This window comes from Entelurus aequoreus, linkage group LG01 (genome assembly GCF_033978785.1).
Source record: "Entelurus aequoreus isolate RoL-2023_Sb linkage group LG01, RoL_Eaeq_v1.1, whole genome shotgun sequence".
Lineage (NCBI taxonomy): Eukaryota > Metazoa > Chordata > Actinopteri > Syngnathiformes > Syngnathidae > Entelurus > Entelurus aequoreus.
Genome location: NC_084731.1, coordinates 40,111,570 through 40,139,501, shown reverse-complemented (window position 1 = coordinate 40,139,501; position 27,932 = coordinate 40,111,570). Strand labels below are relative to the sequence as shown.

Sequence of the window (27,932 nt, the reverse complement as noted above, 5' to 3'; positions counted from 1 at the left end):
GCAAGATATCCAGCACACAAGCTGGAGTTTCTAGCTTTAAAATGGGCAATCCTAGAGAAGTTCCAGGACTATCTCTATGGTAACAACTTCACTGTGGTAACGGATAACAATCCGTTAACTTACATACTCACCTCAGCTAAGCTAGATTCTGCCAGTTATCGCTGGCTAGCAGCCCTTTCTACGTTCAATTTCAACATCAAGTACAGGGCTGGAAAGAGCAATAAAGACGCAGATGGTCTCTCCAGGCGACCGCATGGAATGCTGGTTGAGGATGACGCTTCACTGGAAGAAAGAGAGAGAATAAAGCGGTTCACCTCACATCATCTATCATCGTCACCTGACCATCTAAACTTACCTGTAGATGCAGTTACAGCTCTATGTCACAGACACCTGATAAGAGAAACCGACAACTTACCTTCCATCACGTTAGTTGAATCCCTAGCTCTCAACGCCGATGCTGTTCCAGACATCTACAGTGATGAAGAATTATTAGGTCACGTGACGGTACCCATCTTCAGTGAGGATGACCTCCGAGAACGACAGGAAGCTGATCCTGCCATCAAACATGTTATTCATCTGTTGGAATCTGGAGGCCCAGTATCTCGGAACATCGGTCCTAATTCTCCTGAACTCAAACTGATGCTCAAGGAGTGGAAGCGCCTTGAGATGAGAGAAGGTCTCCTGTACAGGAAGCGGAAATGTGAAGAGGAAACGATCTATCAACTCATTCTTCCAGAGTCCCTCAGAGTCACTGTACTCAAGTGTCTCCATGACGACATGGGACACATGGGCATAGACCGTACCATTGACTTAGTACGGTCAAGATTCTACTGGCCACGAATGGCTGCGGATGTTGAGCACAAGCTCAAAACCTGTGGCCGGTGTGTTAGGAGGAAGACTCCGCCTGAGAAAGCAGCACCACTGGTCAGTATCCAGACAAATAGGCCAATGCAATTAGTCTGCATGGACTACCTATCACTGGAGCCTGATTCCCACAATACCAAGGACATTCTGGTCATCACAGACCACTTTACAAAATACGCAGTAGCCATACCCACGAAAGATAAAAAAGCTACTACTGTTGCAAAGTGTCTGTGGGAACAGTTCCTGGTTCACTACGGCTTTCCTGAACGCTTGCACAGTGATCAGGGAAGAGATTTCGAATCCCACACTATTAAAGAACTTTGTGCCATAGCTGGTATCAAGAAAGTGAGAACAAGTCCGTATCACCTGAGGGGAAACCCGGTTGAGCGGTTCAACCGCACGCTTCTTGGCATGTTGGGTACTCTGAAAGAAAAAGAGAAGAGTCACTGGCGTGATTTCGTTAAACCACTCACACATGCCTACAACTGTACCAGAAGCGAGGTCAGTCCCTATGAGTTAATGTTTGGGAGACAACCCAGGCTTCCAGTCGATATTGCATTCAACCTACCCGTAAGGGAAGAAACACCAGTATCTCACTCCCAATATGTGCGAAATCTCAAGTCTCGACTGGAGGAGAGTTATCAAAAAGCCATTGAAAACTCCCAGAAGGTTGCTGAGAGGAATAAGCAGCAGTGGAATAAACGAGTCAGAGAGTCTGCACTTGAAGTGGGAGATAGAGTACTGGTGAGAAATGTCCGTCTGAGGAACAAACACAAACTCGCTGACAAGTGGGAGTCCGCTGTGTACAGTGTCTTACAACAGATGGGCGACTTACCTGTTTACAAGGTACAGCCAGTAGATGAAGATGGTCCAGTCCGCACTTTACACAGGGATCTTCTGCTGCCATGCGGGCAATTGGTTGAAGTCGAGGATGAGGAACCCAATCAGCCAAGGCCAATTCGTTGTCCCAGGACAAGACAAAGTTCTCCTCAGGTACAAGAAGAGGAAAGTTCTGAGTCTGAAGAGGAGTACACAGTCCTTCCCGAGGAAACCTCAGCTCTCACTGAGAAGAGGTTTACAAAGGTCTATGAGATCCCGAAACAGCTGGTAGTAGCTGTCAATCCTCCCACAGAAAAGGAAGTGGGCGAGACACTACAAACCCAGTCACAAGTGGAGTCCTCTGCTGGTAATGAGCCTGCGTTGCCAGTTGAAGAAGAAAAGGAATTTCCTGAAGTGGTTGGAGATCACCAGTTGGAGAGTAATGAAAATGGAAAACCGGGAAATGACACTGAAATTCCAGAAGCTCAAGATACTCAAGGCGAGGGAACCGACTTACCTGATGACTGTGAGGAAGGCAATATGGTACGCCGATCTGTAAGGTCACGGCGGCCACCAGACCGATTGAACTACCCACAGTTGGGTAAACCCTTCATCTCTTTTGCTCAAAGTCTTCTAGACAGTTTCAATCACGCACTCATTTCCTTAGGTGACTACGACAGTCATGAGGTTATAGCAATTGGAGTCAAGATGTTATAGCACATGAAGGGACTCATGCTGACTTAAGGGGGGAGTGTGTAACCCATATGGAAATATAGTGTCACTAATATATTATCCTATTATTCATTTCTAATCTATGGTGTGCCAAAGTCACTTTGGTCACTTACAAAATGTTAAACTTGATGTGTCAAAGTCATGTGGTCACTACAGTGTTAAATTAATGAAGCATGCACGCAGCACGTTATTCACATGTTGGCCAGTAGAGGTCGCATGCACCTTTCTCATTCCAGACATTCCTTCACTGAACGTCAAAAAGTGAAGGCACGAGTCATATCGTTGTGTTGCAAAGACAAGGTTTATACGCTAAAATACTTGTCATTTCTCAAACCGAGTGTTGGAAAAGCAGCATAAGATAGCCTGGTTCCAGTGGGAGCCGGGTTGCTGTGTTTTGTGCTGCTGAGAACTCCAGTAAGTGTTACATTGTGAGTGAGGCCTACTAGCAAGCCTGTTAGCCTAGCCATCCTGTTAGCGCTAAAGAGAGGAGTCTGATAACAAGACACAGAGTTAAGATTTACAAAACCAATTGGAGTAATTGTGATGTCTTGAGAGAATGCCTTGTGACATGTTAGCATGTTGCAGTTGGATAACTTTATTGTATTTTCGTTTTGTGTAAAAGAGAGGTTTATTTAATGTTACTGTGTTCAGCCTTAGCAGTGGGCAGAGGAGCTGCATTTATTCCAATGCTGCTAAAAGCTTAAAGGGGAACTGTTGATACATTTCATTTATTAAATTGATACAGTTAAAATGATAACCATTATAATACATGATGACCAAAATGTGATTTCATTTAAATAATCATTTATTTTATTTTGTGATGGTTTAAAAAGTGATAATTCACAGTTCATAATTTAAAGATAAAAAGGTGAAACATCCTTAAATGGATGTAACTCATTTCATTCATTGAAGTCTTAAGTAAGAGGTGAAGCCACTATAGTTTTCATGATTTGATGCTGCTGTTAAAGTCTTACAGACTTATATGGAGTACAGTGTGAACCGACCAGTATTCATATGTCCATGACTAAATGGTTAAAATGAGTAACTGTGTTTATTGATTTAAAATTGAAGTTAATATGGTACCATATGGAAGAGAACTAAGAGTAAAAAGAGTATTCTAACTGATTACATTCTGTACTGCTATGTGCAGATTGTTTTTTTGTATGATCCTGAAGTCTGGTTCCGAACTGGACTTGAGTTATGATGGCGAGCCAGTCCCAGTGAGTGAGAGTCTGCGGAGAGGGAGCGTTTGGATGTGGTGTGGCCAGCTGCATCGGTCTCCACACTCTGCAGTGACCTATAACTGAACTGATCCACCATCAGAGTCGCAAGTATCGAACCGAATCAGTATGGAATAACGGATTACAATAGAACTAAGGATTCCCAACCAAGGAATATAGACAGTGTTCAATTCATTTCTACCTGGGTAGAATTCATTTTTTGAAAGGACAATTTAAAAAGGACATTTCTTCTATTTTGCTACTTTTGAATTTTTGCAACAGAGCTCTATTTTTATTTATTTTTGGGGGGTATTTACAATTTAAAAAGCACACTGTTCATGTGTTATTGTTTATTATTGTGCAATAAATTTGCCAGCAGTTGTTCTGTGGTCCACTAAGTACGTAACGTCTCATTGCGAGTCTCTCAATTATACAGCCAAGAACCTAGTAATCTTAATTGTTGTACTAACCTGCTATCCTACAGTAGGGGTGCTACAGTTGGAATCTGGGCTTTTGCATGATATACTAGTTACTATGTTAATGTAATTATTTACTATGGTAATCTAAGTCACAGCTCAGACGAGGCACCAAGCAGTGTGGTTGGGGAGCGTTTCCACAAAGTGTTTCCAGAGCAGCCAGCCTGAAATGCGGGTGTCAGGGACAGACGCGGAAAGATATTTTTACAACAAAGTTCTAAAGCTTAGTGATGTATCAGATACATCAGATTGTAGGTGGTATTTTTTTTACCCTTTACGTTCATATTTTGATCTTTGTTGCATTTTTGTTGCGTTTCGCTTGATTGTAAAATATGTCGATTGAGGGTGACGTTCATATGTTGTCAATATTCAGTGTTTTATCGTTCATAGTTAATATTGTAAACCCCACAGTCTTTATTTTTATGTACATTCTGTGTGTCTCTTTCAGTAAAAAATGTAAAACTCTATTCTGTTTTTTAAGGTGGTCTGTCATAACGTTTTTAGCTTTCAATCAGACATTATTGTGAGGTTTTGTTTTAGTGTTCCTAAAAATCAGATTTTCCGGCCCCCAAACACATTTTTTTCTTAAAATTTGGCCCCCCCGAGTCAAAAAAATTGCCCAGGCCCGCTATAGATGCTACATGTAATAGGTGACAAAGCAAATGAGTGAAACCTGATTAAAAATGTCATTAGTAATGAATTCATTGAACCTTTACAACATGCCGAGGCCTGATCAAAAGTAAGTTGTGGCCCAAAAATCTCTTTACTGTGTTTCTTTTTAACAAAGTGCAACAATGCAGAAAAATGCAAAAGTCATTGTTTGAAGATGATGAATTATTAATACATTTTTTGTAAATTAATGTTCCTTTTTGGCTGAAGTGAGGCATTGATAGTTTAGAGCTCGTAGCCTCATTCCTCATCTCGACTGATCGCACACAGCTTTCGTATTATCCACTTTGTCGATTTACATAGTTCACCCCAAAGGACAAGTATCCCCAATCATAGACTTTAACAACATAAGAGTGTTCTCAAGCTCTGGCTTCTCTTTGGCAGATGACAGCTGTAATGCACTGTTTTTTCCCCCCACTTTTAGGCACACTTCCTGGTTTTGTGCAGATAATAAATACATATACTGTCACACTCCTAATTTAACTCCGCCTGAAAGTAGGGATGGGCACCGAATCAGGAACTTTTTTGGCAGCGACCGAATCCCGCCGGTCCTACCAGGCACCAATTCACGTAAAATCCAACGGTGCAATGTTTCGGTACCAGGGTTGCACATGACGTCACGTCGGGTTGCAGACTCAGCTGGTGTCATGCAAGATTCTGTATCCCTGAAATATTTTGTATATCCTGCTGCCGGAGCACACGTGACTTCAGAGGGGACGGAGCTACTGCATGTGCTGCGTTACGATAGAGGCAACACTTCCGTGTTTGGACAATATTTATGCTGCTTATTAGTGCGAGTAATGTTACAAAATGTTGATTGTTACATACAATCAAATGGTAGAGCAGCCGTGCCAGCAACTTGAGGGTTCCAGGTTGGATTCCCGCTTCCGCCATCCTAGTCACTGCTGTTCTGTCCTGGGGAAGACACTTAACCACCTCGCTATTTTTCTTAACCACCGCGCTCTATTTTCCTTGAGCAAAATACTAAATATTACATGTTATTATGAATGTATCTGTTACTACATTATAGTGTTGTCCCGATACCAATATTTTTGTACCTGTACCAAAATGTATTTCGATACTTTTCGGTACTTTTCTAAATAAAGGGGACCACAAAAAATTACATTATTGGCTTTATTTCAAGAAAAAAATCGTACAGTACATTAAAAATATGTTTCTTATTGCAAGTTTGTCCTTAAATAAAATAGTGAGCATACAAGACAACTTGTGTTTTAGTAAGTAAACAAACAATGGCTCCTAATTAGTCTGCTGATGTATGCAGTAACATATTGTGTCATTTATCATTCTGTTATTTTGTCGAAATTATGAAGGATAAGTGGTAGAGAATGAATTATTAATCTACTTCATTTACTGTTAATATATGCTTACTTTCTCTTTTAACATATTCTATCTACACTTCTGTTAAAATGTAATAATCACTTATTCTCCTGTTGTTTGATACTTTACATTAGTTTTGGATGATACCACAAATTTAGGTATCGATCCGATACCAAGTAGTTATAGGATCATACATTGGTCATATTCAAAGTCCTCATGTGTCCAGGGATGTATTTCCTGAGTTTATAAACATAATATACATTTTTTTAAAAACTAAAAAAGATTTTGTGATACTAAAAAATATCGATGTAATCATAGTAGTAACTACTAGATACGTACTTGGTATCATTACAGTGGATGTTAGATGTAGATCCACCGATGGCATTTGTTTACATTCATGATCGGCATCATTAGCGGTGACGCGGGTGAGCTACGGTATGTAATGAAACATGTTTAGCTATTCCTCGTCCTGCAGGGATGATACTTGTAAGAAACTCACTTAATTTGTCGCCATAGAGACCAAGATTAGTGATTTAGAAGTAGCTCAAACACTGCCGATTGGACTTTAGCCACTAGCTAGCTAGCCATGTCTTAAAGCACCTCTTCTTGAAGGCGTTTCAGTGTTATAACTTCCCCTTTATCGTTATTTTTTTAGGCCAAAATACGTCCGTTCTCACTTTTCTGTCTACACACTGTGTCTGCTTTTAAGTACTCAGTGATTGTGCACAGCCGAACATGCTCCTCTGCTCGTAAACCAGCAGGGACACGACTTGACGATGACTGGGGGGCAGGCGACCGGTACTTTTTAGAGGCGGTATAGTACCGAATATGATTCATTAGTATCACGGTACTATACTAATACCGGTATACCGTACAACCCTACTACATTACATATATACTGAGCAGCATGTATATAAAACGACGATGGAAGTTTTTGGGAGTTTTTTAGAGAGCTTTACAGGTGGAATAGAATGACTCCCATTGGTTCCTTTGTTAGCTGATTTTTATTTACGAGTTAGAGTTCATACAAAAAACAAACGTATGTGTTCTTGTCTTACATAATGATTGTGAACGATAGACAAAATTCCAAAAAAGTGGAGTTTCCTTTACATGTGCTTGAAAGGGAACTACTTTTTGGGGAATTTTGCCTATCGTTCACAATCGTTATGTAAGACAAGAACACATATATTTGTTTTGTTTTTAGGATTCTAAAGATGATAAAGGCCTGCAAAATGCGACTAAGGGAAGTCACCCTCCATCAACGTTTTATATACACACTGCAAGCCTGTAATGAAATATGGGCTAATACCTTCCAGATACTGTAATGTGATTTTTAATGTTTTTCAGTCAGCACAGACTGGTGTTGTTTTTGTTTGTGGGTACCCGTAGGAATAACCATGCCGAGCTGCATGAAGAACTTGGCTTTAATTAATACAATTTGTACTTCAGGAGGACAGCAATTGTACATATGCACTGCATGAGAGAGTGGTAACAACTGATTCCCTATTGGGCACACCCTGGTGGTGTATTCAAAAACTACAACAACAAAACATTAATTTTACCGAATGATCTACAACCTTCCCTTTTAGTTAAGAGTCCTTCTTAAAAAACAAAAGAAGATAAGTGAAATGAATATCTATATGTAACTGAGATCAAATTTCTTAACTGTGTGGTGAGTACAAACAATTCACTATCTGTATGAAATATCTAAACCAGGGGTGTCCAAACTTTTTCTACTGAGGGCCGCACACTGAAAAATCAAAGCAAGCATTTTGATATTTTTTATTTTAAAAACCAATACAATATATGTATAAAAAAGATACATTCAGGCCTCCACGCAGACTTGATCCCGGGGACCCCAAAAGGTTTTGGTCAAAAAAAACATTACAAATGTGTCATTATTTAGTATAATTATTATTATTATCATTCAAGGTTTAAATCTCTAGATCAACATTAGGTCTATCTGTCAATATAACGCTTTTAAAGATTTAAGTTGTATGCCATTTTTGTCAAGGAAAACCGTGTTTTTTTATGGAAAAAAACACAAAATATGCAATATTTTCCCTCTATAAAATTCTAAAGTGGAATATTTGAGATTATACAATAATTGGAGTCTTAAAAAGGTCAATAACACATAACAACATTGATTTTAATTCATTATTTTTTTGAACAATGACACTTGAAAAAAAAAGTCCCACTAAAATTATTGGGGATCCAAAAGGGTACTGCTCAGTAAAGTTTAAAAAAATAAATCCAACATTTTTTTAAACTTTTACCACAATAGTCTCAAGATCAACTTCAGATCTATCCGTCAATTATAAGTTGTATTGTTGTTTATGTTTTTTTTTTGTTCTTTTTAGGCCCTTCTTTAAAAAACTTTGTTTTTTAAATGGCAACCAAAAAATATGCAACATTTTCCCCCCAAAATATCTCAAAGTGGAATATTTAATGTGAAGTAAATGGAGCCTTGAATAGGTCAATAATTCATAATGACATTGAGTTTGATTCATTATTATTTTTTAAAGAAAGAAACAGCCTGCATGGCAGCTTTGTGTTATTAGAGTAAATAATGCAACATGTTCTTGTTACATTTCACCTGTTTGCTCTTTTATACCACTTTTTATGTTTTTTATTTTTTTTTCATCGTATTTTTAGAATGTGCCGTGGGGCCGTTAAAAAATTACCTGCGGGCCACAAATGGCTCCCGGGCCGCACTTTGGACACCCCTGATCTAAACACATCACAGCACAGTTAGAAAAAATACTATTTCTCTCTAAATAAATCACACGTGCATTTTTCTTTTCTTACTGCACATACTTTGGATTGGGTCTACAAACTCGACCTGCACGTGTCGTGTAAGCTGTGTCAGTCTGCGTCAAGAATCTGGGTCAAATTGGTGATGTACTTTCCGTTTGCCCAATCATTGTCTCTTCTCTCAGTAGTGTGGGAGGGACTAAGTCCACTATGGTATGTCTACCATCCTGTATCTTCTCCCATCGGATTGGATGATGTAGGAACGTGGCTCTTCGCAGGGCTTTTCCACTATTCCAAGTCGGACATGTCTAGTAGGAGTCTGCATACGGATCACTTGCCCTTCTGCCAAGGGACTCAGTGGGCGACTTGACTTGTTGTGGTAACGTTTCACCGTAGTTCTCTTGTCGACTAGTCGAGCGTGTACTTGTCTTGAGTCTTTTGCTGTTGGCTGTAGTAGTCTGGTACACACTGGGATAGCTGCACGTGTTTGTCTTGACATTAAACGTTCGGCAGGGGAACCAAGTTCTGCATCTCGGGGAATGTTTCCGAGGTTAAGGAGGTTTAGGAAGACATCAGTTGTGTCCCGGTGGGATTTCTCTTCTCCATCAGTTCATTCGACTGGGGAAATTCTGGCCTGCTGGTGGTGTGGATGAAGTCCCACTCCTCAGCAAACTTCCTGAATTGCTCACACTTGTACTGTCTTGCATTGTCAGATAGAAGTGTGTGTGGTGTACCATGCACTGAAAAATTTATTTTCATTTTGGAAATTACAGCTGTTGCTGTGATGTTTCGTAGAAGGTCAATTTCAAACCATCCAGAATAGGAATCCACTAGCACCTGGTAGTGTTGTCCACGCCATTCAAAAATGTCTGTAGCAACTGTGGACCACGGAAGGTCTGGCAGCGGTTCTTTCTGCTGATGTGGTTTTGTGCTGTTGTACACTGTGCAGGAAAATAGTTCTTCAGTGATGTCTCGTGACATTGATGGCCAAAAGATGATACCTCTTGCTCTGCGTTTGGTCGCTTTAATGCCTGGGTGACCTTTGTGTACAATCTTAATGTACTCTTTTTGTAGTGACCATGGAATGACTGCTTTCTGCCCTTTCATGACAATTCCATCTTCCACAGTTAGTTCCTCTCTGTAGGGGAAGAACACTTCAATGGCAGGCTGCAGCTGAGTCTGTCTGGCCGGCCATCCACGCTGGATAACTGCACTGAGAGTCTGCAATACTTCATCCACCTCCGTGTGTTTCTTGAGCTCTTCCAGGCGGGCTGTAGAAATGTAGCTCACCGACATAACGTTGAAAGAACCACTATTAGATGGGCTCTCACTGGCTGTTGCATTAGGGGCTCTTGAAAGAGTGTCAGCTAAGTACATGTTGTCACCGCCTGCTGCCATCTTGTGGTTTGTGTGTTCAGTTTGCCTTTGTTGGTGCAGCAGACCTGGCTCTTATTGTTTGTCTTCTTCCGAGAGTTCCTGTGTTTCCCTGTGGGCGGAGTTGTGAGACGTGCACAGCTGTGTCCACTCTTCCCGACACTATTTAAGCAGCACCTCGACAGCTGGATGGCACTCTGCAATTCCACTCCTTGACTCTCCATGTCCGAAGACCCCTATGCTCCTTGAATTGTTGCTTGTTCCCTTCTTGGCTATTTCTAGTGCCATCCAGCTTGGTATGTACTAGTGATGGGTTGATGAGGCCTCATGAAGCGTTTCGACACATTGCAAAACTGTATTGATACTGTGTCGATACTGTGTCACTAAATACTGACATCTGCTGGACATTAAAAATCCCTACAGGCAACCTATGGACCGACTCAACTGACACTGATTTTATGACCTAGTATATACAATAATATAAACCAAGTCATTGTATTTCATTTAGGATTATTTCATATCTTCATTTAAATAAAAATATATTTTTATCTTTTTTAGATACAGTCAAATAATGTGAACATGTATCATGACTAGGATGGTAGAAGGTGGGGATTGAACCCCAGTAACCGATTGCTGGCACGGCCACGCTACCAACTTCGCCACGCCGTCATTCCTGTACCTTCTCTAGTAACAGTAGTGATGGGTCCTGCAACACAGATGCATCGGCGCATGCGTCGAGCTCATAGAGCGAAACCCTGTGTCGGTGCGCGTACCGCTTTTAGAAAGTCACGTGACCGATCATGAGCTGCTTTGGTCACGTGACCGATACGCGAACTGTATCGCACTGACGCCTCCTCTGTGCCCTGTGAGCAACATTCCCTCTAAGGTGCGCGCCTGCGCGATTGCGCAGTGCTCAAGCGTCCTCCGCGCACACCGTGCGCCGCACAGCCAATATATGCCGCGCACCAAATCAAACCCATCTGAATTCTAAACAAAATAAACACATTTATTCTGTGTAATTTTGAAATGCAACTTTGAGTGACAGTGACAACAAGCGGCCCTAACGGTGTTCGTCAACAACACGCATTGCGCCGCTTCCTAATAAACAGTTTGACGCGCAGGCGTCAGTGCGATACAGTTCATGAGCGGTCACGTGACCAAAACAGCTCGTGTTCGGTCACGTGACTTTCTAAAAGCGATACGCGCACCGACACAGGGTATCGCTCTATGAGCTCGACGCATGCGCCGATGCATCGGTGTTGCCGGACCCATCACTAGTATGTACGATGGTAGTTTGCACGTCTTGCAACTCTGACCCAAGTTTAGTTAGTTTTGTATATTAGCTTTTGTTCTTTTTTCACGGTGCTCATTTTGTGTTCTCTTTTTCGCACCGTCGCTTTCTGTTATCTCCTAGTTTTTGGATCATTGTTGTGAGTACCTTTTTCATTAAGTAAAGAACTGTTTTACTCACAATCCATCTGCATCCTTGGGTTCCTCTGTTTTGCATTTAATTGAATTGTGACAGATTTGCAGAGTCATACATGGAACCCGCAGATGAGAATCAGATCCAGCGGGCCCTCATGGCTCATGGTCAATGAATAAGTGATCATGAACAGACTTTTTCGAACCTGACAACACTTGTGCAGGAGATGCATACACGCTTGTTTGTCCCTCACCCGCTCCCAGGCTCAGAGGCTATTCAACCTGCAGCTGGAACCTCTTCTTACTCGTTCGCCTCGACATCGGGTTTTCCTACCCGGGAGCCCAGCATACCACATCCACCCAGGTATGAGGGGGACTTTGGACAATGCAGACTTTTTTTTATATCAATGCTCTTTAGTTTTTGCACAGCAGCCTCACACATATACGACAGACTCCGCCCATGTGGCATATGTACTCAGTCTACTGGCTGGAAGAGCAGCACGCTGGGCTATGGAGCTGTGTGAGAGCAAACCCGGACTTCGTTCCAGTTTACCCCTATTTTCTGCTGAGCTGCGCAGCGTCTTTGATCACCCAGTGAGGGAACGAGAGGCAGGCGGCCGTCTCCTTGCTACACGCCAGGGGTCCTCCTCTGTAGCGGACCACTCAATCTCCTTCCGGATCCTGGCGGCGGAGAGTGGCTGGAGGGAGAGTGCATTACGGGGAATATTTTTGGCTAGTCTTAGCCCCCGTATCCAAGACGAGCAGGCTGTCCGCGATGAGACCCAGACCCTCGTGGAGCTCATCTCGCTCTCAATCCGATTGGACAACCGCCTACGAGAGCGACACGCCCAGAAGGGGAGGGATCCTCCGTCCACCAGATGGCAGTCACCTACCAGGTCCACACAATCTACGTCCAAACCTCAGGTGTGGTCGCTTCCGCCTTCTGACTGCAGTGCCCCGGAGGAGGGGCCAAAGGGGGCCATACCTATGCAGCTGGGAGGCAGCCGCCTGTCATCAGCAGAGAGGAGTCGTCGGCTGAGGTTGCAGCTGTGCCTGTACTGCGGAGCTGCAGACCACGTCGTCGATCGCTGTCCTGCGCGCCCCACTGGGGGGCGTTCCGCTTCCACCGGAGATCTTCCATGGGGGAGTTTGCCACCTTCGCCGCCTGCTCCTGTGGCGATGTCTGCATCTTCTACGGTGGGAAGACTTCAAGTGGAAGGTACTCTGTCATGGGTGGGGGGTTCTTGCCCTATTAAGGCACTAATTGACTCAGGGGCTGATGAGAACATTATTGACAGTGGGCTTGTGGAGTCTTTAAATATTCCTTCTGTGTGTATTGAACGTATTAAGAATGTTAGCTCACTTGACGGGCGTCACCTGGCTAATATTACTCATCAAACACACGCTCACATAGCACCTCCTGGTACCCTAGCACCTCCAAAACCCTCAAATCTAAACTCCAAACATCTCAGAACAAGATAGTCAGGTTACTTCTAGACCTCCACCCCAGATCCCACCTCACTCCTACCCACTTCTCCAAAGTGGGCTGGCTCAAGGTGGAGGACAGAGTTAAACAACTTGCACTGAGCCTAGTCTATAAAATCCACTACACCTCCCTGATACCAAAGTACATGTCAAACTACTTCCTTAACGTAAATGACCGCCATAACCACAACACCAGGGGGAGCTCCACTAACCACGTTAAACCCAGATTCCGAACTAACAAAGGTCTTAACTCATTCTCTTTCTATGCCACATCAATGTGGAATGCGCTCCCAACAGGTATAAAAGAAAGGGCATCTCCATCCTCCTTCAAAACCGCAATAAAAGTTTACCTCCAGGCAGCTACAATCCTAAACTAACACCCTCCCCGGATTGCTAATAATCAAATGTAAACAATCAAATGCAGATACTTTTTCTTATGCCTTCTGATCTCTCTCTCTCTCTCTCTCTCTCTCTCTCTCTCTCTCTCTCTCTCTCTCTCTCTCTCTCTCTCTCTCTCTCTCTCTCTCTCTCTCTCTATGTCCACTACTTGCTGTCCATATCCTACCCCCCCCCCCCCTCCACACCCCTGATTGTAAATAATGTAAATAATTCAATGTGATTATCTTGTGTGATGACTGTATTATGATGATAGTATATATCTGTATCATGAATCAATTTAAGTGGACCCCGACTTAAACAAGTTGAAAAACTTATTCGGGTGTTACCATTTAGTGGTCAATTGTACGGAATATGTACTTCACTGTGCAACCTACTAATAAAAGTCTCAATCAATCAATCAATCAATCAGTCAATCAATCAATCAATCAATCAAAAACCTTATTTCTGGTAATCACCGTGAGGAGATTAATTTTCTGATAATGCCTTCTCGTTCAGCACCCGTAGTTCTTGGACTTCCATGGTTGCGACGTCACATTCCCAGTATAGACTGGACCACACTTAAGATTACTAATTGGAGTATTTTCTGTCATAGTCACTGTTTGCGTTCCGCTTCGTCTCCCACTAAACCTGTCATTCTTCCCTGTCTTCAGCCCCCTGATCTTTCATTGATTCCTGACAAATATCACTCCCTTAGTGATGTTTTTTGTAAAGACCGAGCTACGTCGCTACCCCCCCACCGCCTGTATGACTGTGCCATTGACCTCCTTCCAGGGTCTCCACTACCTTCTTCGCGGCTGTATAATATTTTGCGCCCCGAACAGCAGGCTATGGAGGAATACATCTCCTCTTCTCTCACCGCCGGACACATTCGTCCCTCTTCCGCTCCTGTGGCGGCAGGGTTTTTCTTTGTTAAGAAGAAGGATGATGGGTTGCGACCGTGTATAGACTACCGAGCCCTTAACAAGATTACAATTAAGAATAAATACACTCTTCCACTGCTAGAATCTTCATTTGCTCCCCTGCACGGGGCAGTAGTATTTATGAAATTGGACCTACGTAATGCGTATCACCTCGTGCGCATTCATGAAGGCGATGAATGGAAGACTGCTTTTAACACACCGCTTGGCCATTTCGAATATTGCGTCATGCCATTCGGCCTCACAAATGCTCCTGGTGTTTTTCAATGTTTAATTAATGATGTACTCCGTGACATGATAGGCCATTTTGTGGTAGTCTACTTGGATGACATACTTATTTTTTCACGCTCCATTGAATTACACCATCAGCATGTCCGTTTGGTCTTACAGAGACTTTTGGAGAACTGTTTATTTGTCAAGCCCCAAAAATGCACTTTTCATTCGCCCACAGTGTGGTTTTTGGGATTGACTGTTGAGAGGGGGCAGGTTAAGCCAGACCCGGCTAAGGTCCGAGTGGTTGTAGACTGGCCAACACCATCCTCCAGGAAGCTGCTGCAGAGGTTTTTGGGGTTTGCTAATTTTTACCGGCGTTTTATTAGAGACTTCAGTAAAGTAGCTCAACCGTTAAATAAATTAACGTCCGCTAAGGTTCCTTTTGTGTGGTCTTCAGAGGCTGACCACGCTTTTCGACGCCTTAAATGCCTTTTTACCTCTGCTCCTGTGTTAGTCCACGCTAATCCTGATTTCCCCTTTTTTGTCGAGGTGGACGCATCGGACACCGGGGTAGGGGCTGTTTTGTCCCAGCATTCCAGTTCCGATCAGAAATTGCACCCCTGCGCCTTCTTCTCCAAACGCCTTCCCCTGAGGAGAGGAACTATGATATCGGGAACCGAGAGCTTCTGGCAGTGATCCTCGCCCTTCAAGAATGGAGGCACTGGCTGGAGGGTGCCAAACACCCCTTCATCATTTACACGGATCATCGAAACCTAGCCTACCTCCGCTCTGCCCAACCTCTCAATCCCCGCCAGGCCCGTGGTCCCTCTTCCTCACAAGGTTGGACTTCTGTATCACTTTTTTCCCGGGCTCGCTCAATGGAAGGCCTGATGCCTTGTCTAGGATGTTCTCTCCTCCTACAGAAGACACTCCCCCAGAGACTATCCTTCCTCAGTCCCGGATCTTTGGCGCGGTACAGTGGGAGGTGGAGAGACGTGTGTCAGTGGCTATCAAGGACTCCCCATCAGCTGCTGGTTGTCCTCCTGGCCGCCTTTTTGTGCCAAGAACTCTACGTCCAGAGGTCTTGTCGTGGGCTCACACCTCCAAGATTGCCTGCCATCCAGGTGCCAGACGCACGGAGCTCCTGCTCACACAGTGTTTCTGGTGGCCTACCATTCACACCGAGGTTTGTGGCTGCATGCCCTGTGTGCGCCAGGAGCAAGGCTTCCCATCAAGCTCCTGCAGGGTTGCTGCAGCCCCTTCCCATCCCCTCTCGTCCATGGTCCCACATCGCTCTGGACTTTGTCACAGGTCTACCCATCTCCAGGGGGTTTTCTGTCATCCTCACAATAGTGGACAGATTCTCTAAATTCACACACTTTGTCCCCCTTCGCAGACTTCCCTCCTCCCTGGAGACCGCCAAGCTTATGGTCACCCATGTGGTTCGACTTCACGGGCTCCCCATGGATGTGGTGTCAGACAGAGGTCCTCAATTTTCATCCGCTACATGGAGATCCTTCTGCAACTTGTTAGGGACCACTGTCAGCATGTCATCAGGGTACCACCCACAATCTAATGGACAGTCGGAATGAGCCAACCAGGACTTAGGGGCGGCCCTGAGATGTGTTTGTCACCAGCATCCATCACTGAGGTCCACCTATCTCCCATGGTTGGAGTATACCCGTAACACCCTCATCTGTTCATCTACTGGCCTGTCTCCTTTTCATGTGGTGCATGGTTTCCAACCTCCCATTTTCTTCTCTCAAGAAGTCAAGTCCACTGTCCCCTCCGTGACTGCCTTCCTGCGCCATGTGCATGGTGTGATACCCATGCCGCCTTGTCTCTCACTGTCAGTCGGAACAAGATCATGGCAAATCGCCATTGCAGACCAGCTCCCGACTACAAACCCGGCCAGAAGGTTTGGCTATCATCTAAAGACATTACACTGCTGGGAGAGTCTAAGAAACTGGCACCTAGATTCATCGGACCATACGAGGTGAAGCAGATGATCACTCCCGTCACAGCTCGACTCAAGGTACCCAAGTCTTTCAAGTCTTATCCGGTCCACCATGTCTCTCGCCTGAAGCCCGTTGAGTCAAGCGACCTTAGCCCTCCACCAGTGTCTCCCCCAGCTCCTCAGCAGGTGGAGGGTAATCCAACCTTTACTGTCAAGATCATTCTGGACGCCAGGAAGCGGGGCAGGGGTGTGCAATTTCTGATTGACTGGAAGGGTTACCCGCCAGAGGATCGTTCTTGGATTTCACGTTCCCTTATTATTGATAAATCACTAATTTCTTATTTTTATCATAGATTTCCCGGAAAACCAGGAGGTCCGCCAGGAGGCGTCCGTTGCTTAGGGGGGGGGGGGGATACTGTCACCGCCTGCTGCCATCTTGTGGTTTGTGTGTTCAGTTTGCCTTTGTTGGTGCAGCAGACCTGGCTCTTATTGTTTGTCTTCTTCTTGGAGTTCCTGTGTTTCCCTGTGGGCGGAGTTGTGAGATGTGCACAGCTATGTCCAATCTTCCCGACACTATTTAAGCAGCACCTCGATAGCTGGATGGCACTCGGCAATTCCACTCTTTGACTCTCCATGTCCGAAGACCCCTATGCTCCTTGAATTGTTGCTTGTTTCCTTCTTGGCTATTTCCAGTGCCATCCAGCTTGGTATGTACGATGGTAGTTTGCACGTCATGCAACTCCGACCCAAGTTTAGTTAGTTTTGTATATTAGCTTTTGTTCTTTTTTTCACGGTGCTCATTTTGGGTTCTCTTTTTCGCACCGTCGCTTTTTGTTATCTCCTAGTTTTTGGATCATTGTTGTGAGTACCTTTTTCATTAAAGGCCTACTGAAACCCACTACTACCGACCACGCAGTCTGATAGTTTATATATCAATGATGAAATCTTAACATTGCAACACATGCCAATACGGCCGGGTTAACTTATAAAGTGCAATTTTAAATTTCCTGCTAAACTTCCGGTTGGAAACGTCTATGTATGATGACGTATGCGCGTGACGTCACGACGGCAACAGAAGTATTCGTACCCAATGTGTCACCATACAAACTGCTTTGTTTTCATCGAACAATTCCACAGTATTCTGGACATCTGTGTTGGTGAATCTTTTGCAATTTGTTTAATGGACAATGGAGACTGCAAATAAGAAAGTTGTAGGTGCGATCGGTGTATTAGCGGCGGACTACAGCAACACAATCAGGAGGTTGTGTTGTGTTTGAGCTGGATAGCAGACGCACTACCGTGAGAACAGCTTTGGCTTCCAAACATTTGATCGCTTGCCCGTACGTGCATGTCGCTATGTGCATGTCGCTATGTGCATGTCACGTACGTAACTTTGGGGAAATATATGTTTCTTGCCGACTCTACCTGGGGCCAACTAATCTCCTGGTTGGCGTGCAGGCAGTAGTTTCAAAGTAAAGTTAAGTTAAAGTACCAATGATAGTCACACACACACTAGGTGTGGTGAAATTTGTCCTCTGCATTTGACCCACCCCCCCTGCCGACTCTGATGGCGGCCGGGGTGTCATCCCGCCGCCGCCACCGCTCCGTAGCTAAGTTAGCTTCAATTGTTAAGCTTCGCCAAGCTGGAAATTATTAACCGTGTATTTACATGTTCATGGTTTAATAGTATTGTTGATCTTCTTTCTATCCTTCCAGTCAGGGTTTTTTAAAATGTTGTTTCTATCTGCATTTGAGCCCTATGCTATCACGTTAGCTCCGTAGCTAAAGTGCGTCAACGATGTATTGTCGTGGAGATAAAAGTCACTGTGAATGTCCATTTCGCGTTCTCGACTCTCATTTTCAAGAGGATATAGTATCCGAGGTGGTTTAAAATACAAATCTGTGATCTACAATAGAAAAAGGAGAGTGTGTGGAATCCAATGAGACCTTGTACCTAAGTTACGGTCAGAGCGAAAAAAGATACACCCTGCACTGCCTCTCTAGTCCTTCACTCTAACGTTCCTCATCCACGAATTTTTCATCCTCGCTCAAATTAATGGGGTAATCGTCGCTTTCTCGGTCCGAATCTCTCTCGCTCCATTGTAAACAACGGGGAATTGTGAGGAATCCTTCCTCCTGTGACGTCACGCTACTTCCGGTATAGGCAAGGCTTTTTTTTATCAGCGACCAAAAGTTGCGAACTTTATCGTCGTTGTTCTATACTAAATCCTTTCAGCAAAAATATGGCAACATCGCGAAATGATCAAGTATGACACATACAATGGATCTGCTATCCCCGTTTAAATAAAAAAAAATCATTTCAGTAGGCCTTTAAGTAAAGAACTGTTTTACTCACAATCCATCTGCATCCTTGGGTTACTCTGTTTTCCATTTAATTGAATTGTGACACATGTGCTTTCCTTTTTTGTAGACTAAGCTTATGTCATAGCTTTGCAGGCGTAGCAGCATCCGCTGAAGACGGGCAGGGGCATTGTGAATTGGTTTCTTCAAGATAGTCACCAACTGTTGGTGGTCAGTTTCTACTATGGTGGGCTTGCCAAACACATAGTTTCTGAACTTGGTGCACGCAAACACAACAGCTAGATGCTCCTTCTCAATTTGAGCGTATCGAGTTTCTGTTTCTGTAAAGGTGTGGGATGCAAAGGCTACTGGCCTTCCATTTTTCATGCAAGCAGATCCTAGTCCAAAGCATGATGCGTCACAGGTCAGCGTGACTGGCTCTTTGACATCGTAGTAGGCCAATACTGGTGGAAAGGAGAGACATGCTTTCAGGCGGTCGAAAGCATCTTGGTGTGGCTGAAACCAGCACCATGCGGTCTCTTTGTGAGTCAGCTTCCTCAGTGGCGTTGTGATATCACTGAAGTTTGGAATGTACTTGCCAAACCATTCCCAGGAAACGTTGAAGTGAAGTGACATCTGTGGGGACTGGCATGTCTGTGATAGCAGCAGTTTTGGAGGGGTCAGCTTTCAAACCTTTACTTGTGAAGATATGACCAACGTAGCGTACTTGGTCAAGTCGAAACTTGCATTTCTGCGGGTTGAGTTTGAAGTTTATTTGCTTCACACGTTCAAGCACTTTTTTTAGGTTGGCGTCGTGCTCCGCCACATCACGGGCTCCGATGATGATGTCATCGACAATAACTGAGCATGGATAGCCAGCAAAGAGCTGATCCATTGTCCGCTGGAATACTTCGCTTGCAGAGTTAATGCCGAAAGGCATGCAAAGGAATCTGTAACGTCCAAAAGGAGTACTGAATGTTGTCATCATTGAGGACTTCTTGTCCAGGCGGATCTGCCAGAATGAATTTTTTGCATCTAGCACTGAAAACACTGTCGCACCAGACAACTGTGCTGCTACCTCCTCCACACTCCTCATGGGGTGGTGGGACTGTTTTAGTGCTTCATTTAAATCTTTGGGGTTGATGCACAATCTGATTTCTGATTTGCCTTTCTTGTGCGCAGCGACAATGGATGACACCCAATCTGTTGGTTCGGTGACTGAAGTAATAACGCCTATGCGTTCCATGCGTTCAAGTTCGGCTTTCACACAATCTTGCATCGCTACAAGAATGGGATGGGCCGGCCTAACAACAGGTGGCACATTGGGGTCCACTGTCATTGTGTAAACAACTCTCCGAGCTCTTCACTGAAAATATCTTGGTTTTGTGTGAGGATCCGTGCACTGAACTCTCCAGTTTTCTCTGTGGTCATATGGTGCACATCTGTACTCAACTCGACTAGCCCCATACGCAGGCATGCACGGAAGCCCAACAGTGATGTCACATTTTTATCCACTATGAAAAATGGCTGTAAGTGGCGCTGTCCCTTTAAAAAGCATGTCAGTGTAGCTTCACCTTGTGTCTCGATTTTGGCTCCTACGTAAGCAACCAAATTTGTGCTTTTGTGTTGTTTGGCGATTTTCCCGCCGCTGTTTACTCTAATGAAAGTTTTTAGTGACATTACATTGCATTTAGCACCTGTATCCACTTTCATTTCGGTTGGCACGTCATTTATGCACACTGTGACAAATCCTTCATCTTGGTCTCTTTTTTGTGGATTTACAGTGTCAACGCAATTTTCAATTTCCAAACCATCCACATAGAATGTGTCATTTTCACTTTGGCTGTGTTGATCCATTGTCACATCATGCACAGACTGTCCATAGCGCTTGTTTGTGGTAAACTTGGACTGGCTCTGTGGCTTTGACTTGCAGCATTTTTTGTAATGATTTTGTTTCTTGCAGTTGTGACATTGTTGTCCAAACTCTGGACACTTTCCCCTTTTTGCTGTGTGACTCCCTCCACAATTGTTACACTTTGTGATAGTCTGGGCAATTTTCTGGAATTTGCCTTTAAATTGCTTGTATTTTATGGGACGGCGTGGCGAAGTTGGTAGAGTGGCTGTGCCAGCAATCGGAGTGTTGCTGGTTACTGGGGTTCAATTCCCACCTTCTACCTTCCTAGTCATGTCCGTTGTGTCCTTGGGCAAGACACTTCACCCTTTGCCTCTGATGGCTGCTGGTTAGCGCCTTGCATGGCAGCTCCCGCCATCAGTGTGTGAATGTGTGTGTGAATGGGTGAATGTGGAAATACTGTCAAAGCGCTTTGAGTACCTTGAAGGTAGAAAAGCGCTATACAAGTATAGCCCATTTATCATTTATCATTTATTTAATCTCATCAACATTGGTAGCTTGTGTAGGCAATGTCTTCATATTTTCCTCTGTCATTTCGTGTATACGGCAGATTGAGATTGCCTAATTGGCAAGAGTCAATTTACTGTTCCTCAGTAATGTCTTTCTCAGAGAGTCGTTTGTGATGCCACACACAATTTTGTCACATATGAGTTTGTCAGTTAGATCCCCAAATTGACATGTTTAAGCTTTAATCTTCAAATCAATGATGAATGATTCCATGCTCTCCCCATGCTTTTGAATTCTCGAATGGAACTTGTGCCTTTCCATTGTTTTGTTAATTTGTGGATTGCACATTTCTCTGAACCTCTGCCGCGTACACAAACGAGCGCTCCCTCTCGATCGCTTCTGGACCAGCGAGGTTTAATAGGATGTATGCACGGGTCTTCGCGGGTTTGTCCGAGTGAGCAGCAGCAATGAAAATATCATATTCTTGCTAAAAAAATGCGCCAGTTCTCCGTGACATTGTCGTTGAAGACGACTGGGTCGGGACGACAAAACCCCTCCACCATTATGGGATTGGCGTGTCCACCGCACGGCAGGAAAAAAAAATCTCTGGCGGCAAATTTTAGTACAAAAAGTACTCACAGGCAAGAACTTTGTCCACTACTCTGACACCATCTTGTTGTTTGTGGTTACCCGTAGGAAGAATCATGCCGAGCTGCATGAAGAACTTGGCTTTAATTAATACTTCAGGAGGACAGCACTGCGATGAGGTGGCGACTTGTCCAGGGTGTACCCCGCCTTCCGCCCGATTGTAGCTGAGATAGGCTCCAGCGACCCCGAAGGGAATAAGCGGTAGAAAATGGATGGATGGAAGGAGGACAGCAATTGTACATACGCACTGCATGAGAGAGTGATAACAACTGATTCCCTATTGGGCACACCCTGGTTGTATATTGGAAAACTACAACAACAAAACAGTCATTTTACCAAATGATCTACAGGTGTCCTATCGCATTGTGTTGTGCATTACAAATCCAAAAACGATTCAGCTGCTGACGCAAAAGGGCTAATGCCAGTAGCATGCCGTCGCAAGACGATCTGTTACTACGCTAGAAAAAGAGTTCCTCAGTGTTCACTCTTACTTTACTAAAACAATGTCGCTACAGCTTGGTTATTATACCGGTTACCGAACGCAAATTAAGTATTGTTGGCGGTTTTTGGATGCATTTTTAAAGTGATTTCGAAGCGAATGGACAGCTCCCATTGGCTGCATTGCCAGCCACCAAGAACGAGCCGGTTTTTAAAACTTATATTGCAAAAAAATTAAACTTTTGTCTTTTTGTCTCTAATAAGGATTGTGAACAATGGGCTAAATTCCCTAAAAAAGTGCAGTTCCCCTTTAAGTACAAACTAATATTTGAAACAATAAAAGTTAAGCCAATACAACAGATAAAATACTAAGACTAAAAGACCATCACTGAAGCATAAGATCCACAAAACATAGAAAGTAGTAGCTTTTTTTTTTAAATTTGTATTTATTTTATAGAATTTTTTTTAATCTAAGGATTTCAGTGTGTGTATAAGTGCTTTTTGAGCACATTCAACAATATTGGGCTTATAATAACGGTACTAATTTTGGTTACACTAACCGTGAAGTAAAATTTTCATATTGTTACATCTGTAACACTAACACTTGGCCATCACTCCAGCAGCACTGAGAGCGGACTCAGCCGAACTGCCTCTCGATAATGTTGCAATTTTCAATCCCCACAAAGCTATTGACTCAGAAATTGAATCATAAACTTGTGGTTTGTGCAGCCCTTCGAGACACTCGTGATTTAGGGTTTTATAAAAAAACTTTTTTTTTTTTTTGTCTTGTCCAGCTTCTCAGGCAAATCATATAGTTGATGTAGATGCCCATATCGGCTGTTCAGATTTACTTTACAAAAGAGAAGTGTAGGATACTTCTCTTGTTACCTTATTTGTATTTGACTTTATTAAATGTATTTATATTATTATAAATAAACTTGATTGATTGATTAAAAAAAGCAAGATATAACAAGTGGACAGCAGTTATCATAATCAATTAATTATCTGCTCAGTAGCCTTGTGGCTAGAGTGTCCGCTCTGAGACTGGAAGATTGTGAGTTCAAACTCCGGCCGAGTCATACCAAAGACTATAAAAATGGGACCCATTGCCTCCCTGCTTGGCACTCAGCATTAATGGTTGGAATTGGGGGTTAAATCACCAAATGATTCTCGAGCGCAGCCACCGCTGCTGCTCACTGCTCCCCTCACCTCCCAGGGGGTGAACATGGGGATAATAATAATGCAGAGGATAATTTCACCACACCTAGTGTGTGTGTGACTATCGTTGGGACTTCAACTTTAACTTTATTCTTAAATCTTCCAATAAATAATAGATTTTATTTTGAAAAACAATTACTATTTATTAACACTATCAAAAGTACCAGAAATTGGTATCGTTAAATACCGTATCGGTTCAAATGTGAAAGGTACCCGTCCGTAATTGGAAGTTATGCAATCGTTGCTTACTCTGGCTGTCTGTAAGGTAGCAAAATACCTCAAAAAGTTGTTGGCGGATTTTCATTAAACTTTCAGGAAATGTCAGAAATTGGATAAGGAACAAATTATTAGATTTTGGGCCTGATTTTACGTGTGTGTGTGTGTGTGCGTGCGTGCGTGCGTGCGTGCGTGTGTGTGTGCGCGTGCGTGCGTGCGTGCGTGCGTGCGTGCGTGCGTGCGAGATCTCGGTGCATTTCACTATATATACGCTGAATTAATAATCTTACTCTTGATTTTAGTCGTGTTCAATAATTATATCTAACCTACTTACTGGGTTTTATCAAGGCTTAGGTCAAACTGATTACAAAAATAAAGACTAATCAAATCTACTGCAAAAGAAGGGACTCAAAAACTGATGAAAAAAATGTACATACAAATATGCAATACTAAAATAAATACATTCTTGTTGATTTAATAATAAATAATGATATATATGCTTTTTAAATATAAGGTCAATAGTTATCATTTTTGCATTGAAAGGGGAACTGCACTTCTTTTCTACAATCATTATGAAAGACATGATGACAGATTTATTAAATGCATTCTAAATATTAAATAAACGTTAATAAAAGTCAATGGGAGCGCCACTATTCCGCCCATAACATCCTATAAATAAGCAAAAAAGCACCAACAATACTCCATTTACATGTTGTGACTTGAATATTAACTATGTATCAGTGATATTGTTATTATAAGCGCTAACGCAGAGAAACAATTTATAGCGGCGACATAATCACTTCTGTGTTTCACTGTGTTTACATCATCGAGTGATCTGCTGTTTCCTCGCTTCCTATAAGTTTATTGTATATCATAAATCATGTCTCTCACCTGGACATGAGACGTCTGAGTAGGTAATGTCATGTTGGGACACTTTGACAGCCAATTTAGGACCTGGTACTGGCGAGAACGACACGAAAAGCGCTTGTCCCAAAAATCCATTTGTCGTCATGACTTCCATAATAATTGTGAACGATCGGCCAAAAAAAAAAAAAAATTGCAGTTCCCTTTTAAGAGACTTCCCTCTGATTTCAGCTCCAGACTTTTTCTATTTGTTTGCCATTACTGCCGTAAGTAGTAGATGAGTGTATTAGAACTCACTACTGCTGAAGCCCGTACAGACCACAGCTAAAAACAGATATCTTTTGGAGGCCCTATAAAATCTAGGGTCTGTGGTTAAAAAACACTGCTCTAGACTACTACTAGTCATTGATTATTTTAATGATTAGTCAATTCATCTGATTATTGAGCATATTCAGTGCCTCTAATTTAGCCATGTGCTAACAACAAATATGACTAATTCATTCAGAAATATTTATTCATACTGTTAGTGTGCTGGTCATTAGTCCGTTGCAAATATAATTTTTCTACTAAACTTTAGTCCATGTTGAAGCAAGGACAGGCAAAGAACCAAATACAACCAATTATCAAATTTTATATAAACAAAGGACAATAAAATCAAGCAAAACAACACCAAATCTATTTAGCTTCCACCAAAAAAATTTATTTTGTGATAATGATGTGTTTAGGAAGATGCACAACGGTAAATACTGTATACAAAGGTTAAGTCTAAAGTCTATTTTTCCCACAACTCCGTCGCTCTGTTTTTAGCTAGCTAGCTAACAAACTAACTATCGTACTAAGGAGAGTCGGTGCTTATTTTTCTAGTCAGCCTGACCTAAGCTTAAGGTTTGTGTTAAATAAATAATCATCTTTGTGATTAATAAATAGTTTCTTAGCGTTTGATAAGTTGGAAACTGTAAGTAGGTTCGATAAAATTATTGAATATGATTAAAATCTGCAGTAAGACGACTAATTCAGTGTTCAAATTTAAGTGTGCCTCGGGTCAAAAATGTTAGGAACACCTGTACTGATGAACGTTGCTGTCATAGGTGTACAGTAAGTAAATACGTAAGTAACAAAAGGTGTTTTCCATTACCAATTGTCTTTTTCCCTGTTAGCTGTAATGCTATCTATATACTCTGTGTTCATCTCGTATTGGTAAGCAAGTGAACTAACATTTGACCATTTGAAGCTCTCTCCTAAACAAGTTGGTTGTTGTAGAACCTTTATTTAACCAGATAAGAAAACCCATTGAGATCAAGATCTCTTTCACAAGGGTGACCTGGCCAAGAGGTCAACAGCACATGTCACAGAGCAGTTTCAAAATAAATACATTAAGACATACATTTTAAAATACATAAGAGAACTGTAAAACAACAGAGATTTACATCATTGTGGTGTAGAAATGATAGAGTTGAGACTTGAGAATTCAAAAGGAAGAAAGGAGTCCGGGGTCTGGGTGCTAAACGCTCTTGCAGCTCACTTGGCGCATGAAGAACTTACTCAAAAATTTGTCTCGAACGCCATAGATGACAGGATTGATGGCACGAGGTAGAATCTGTACGATGATGTAGAAAGCGAAGACAGAGTCGATGTGGTTCTTGGGGAACAAGGTCTTTATAGAGGTTTTGACCATCGGCGCGGCATACGTGGTCATGCATAGGAGGACCTGGACGCTGTGTAGCAGGATGGTCATCCGGGCCTTCTTGCCGTCCTTGCTGGCCTTTTGGGCAGTGCAGAAAATCATAAAGTATGTGTAAAAGAGGACAAACCAGACCAGGATCAGGTAGACGACGTCGGTGCTGTCCCGCTTCGTGGCTATTAGAGGATTAGGGAAGGCGTTCTCTCGCATACAGAACACTCTGGAAGAGAAGAAGTCGAGCGGCTCAGTAGCTAAGGTGATGAAGAGGTCAGGCAGACCCAAGATCAAGCTGTTGGTCCAGATCAAAACGATAATGATGAGAGTTCTGTTGACGGTGCAGAGGCGGGCATGCTGCAGCGGCAGGCACACGGTGATGTAGCACTCGGCCGACATGCACGCCAGATTGAGCGGAGCGTTCTGAGTGGTGAAGGCGGCCAGCAGGATCAAAGTGGCACACACGGCCGTGTTGATCGTGGAGAGGATGTAGCTGACAAAGAAGAGCACCAGGGTCACGTTCACTTGGATCACGTTGTTTAGCACCAGGTGGAAGAAGAGGATGTAGCGAGGGTTGGTGTAGAACATCTGACCACAAAGGAGAACTGTGTCACAGTTTGTTGTATGTTCTTTTCAAAGTTCCTAACCAAGTCTTGCCATGTCTCACCGTGTCCCACCATGTCTTACCTGGTGCTTGCAGAAGGTGTGCATGAGGCTGATGTTGATATAGTTGATGAGCAGGCAGAGGACAAGCATTAAAACATTTTTGATGACCACGTTGAAAAACGGGTCTCGGTACCCCACAACCACAGTCACATTGGGCGACTGCGCCTTCATGTTGAAGCAGAGCAAACACTAATGATGACAAGACCGTGGTGTGTAATTAATGTCAAGAGTATCCTTGTTGGACTTTGGAGTAGCAAACCTAATCCAATGATGTTCTGATCTTCCTTACAGTGCAGCAAAACCACAAGACTTTGATTCAGAAAGAACATGGTACTGGTAGGAATTAAAGTGACAAAAAATAATTGTCTTCTAGAGTGAACACAATTGAAGTCATCATATTTTTTTTACTGACCACTTACTATAATAAGTTCCATGTGTACTCAGGCCCTTCGCAACCGGGTAGGCAAACTAGGCAGTTGCCTGTGGCCCCCGGCTGAGATGGGGTCCCCTGACATCGACTAGTCATTTATTTAAATTCCACAAAAACAACAATTTGTGATTCTATTACTGGAAAATTATGTGATAATATCAGAATAATGTCAAAACACTGTTGGACTCCCCCTTAAGATGCCCCTCCTAGCAGCCACAAGTCTCATATGCACAATGACACTGACAAATAACAACTAATTAATGGTAATGACACTATAGCAGAGTGTCAATGGCACTGTCGGAACCCCCTTCAAAGGGGCCCTAAAGCAGCCACCATAGTCTTGGAAGAGTGTGCACGGCCACTCGTAGTGACGTAATTTAAACTTTTGCTGACTGGATGTCAATATATGGTTAAAAAATGAAACAAATTCACCTTTCAGGAAGCCAGAAGTGGAAGTGGAAAAGAACAAGAGAGAGAA

General features: G+C 43.1%; 2 protein-coding genes across 2 annotated transcripts; one reads left to right on the top strand and one right to left on the bottom strand.

Annotated features, from left to right (window-relative positions):
• The first annotated feature begins 71 nt into the window (after positions 1-71).
• On the top strand, positions 72-4,075 carry LOC133664457 (uncharacterized). Its single transcript, XM_062069134.1, has 2 exons — positions 72-2,829; positions 3,566-4,075. The coding sequence occupies exon 1, from the start codon at positions 259-261 to the stop codon at positions 2,398-2,400; it is 2,142 nt and encodes a 713-aa protein (XP_061925118.1). The 5' UTR covers positions 72-258; the 3' UTR covers positions 2,401-2,829; positions 3,566-4,075.
• A 22,109-nt stretch (positions 4,076-26,184) lies between these two features.
• LOC133658272 (odorant receptor 131-2-like) lies at positions 26,185-27,195 on the bottom strand. The gene is made up of 2 exons (XM_062060545.1): positions 27,046-27,195; positions 26,185-26,946 (listed from the first exon to the last, which is right to left on the bottom strand). The coding sequence occupies exons 1-2, from the start codon at positions 27,193-27,195 to the stop codon at positions 26,185-26,187; spliced, it is 912 nt and encodes a 303-aa protein (XP_061916529.1).
• Positions 27,196-27,932: the final 737 nt, after the last annotated feature.

Bases quoted from the DNA above. Each gene is read 5' to 3' on its own strand.
- LOC133664457 (XM_062069134.1), top strand. From the start codon at position 259: ATGCTGGTTGAGGATGACGCTTCACTGGAAGAAAGAGAGAGAATAAAG.
- LOC133658272 (XM_062060545.1), bottom strand. From the start codon at position 27,195: ATGAAGGCGCAGTCGCCCAATGTGACTGTGGTTGTGGGGTACCGAGAC. The intron at 26,947-27,045 runs GTAAGACATGGT...CTTTGTGGTCAG, and splicing joins ACACCTTCTGCAAGCACCAG to ATGTTCTACACCAACCCTCG.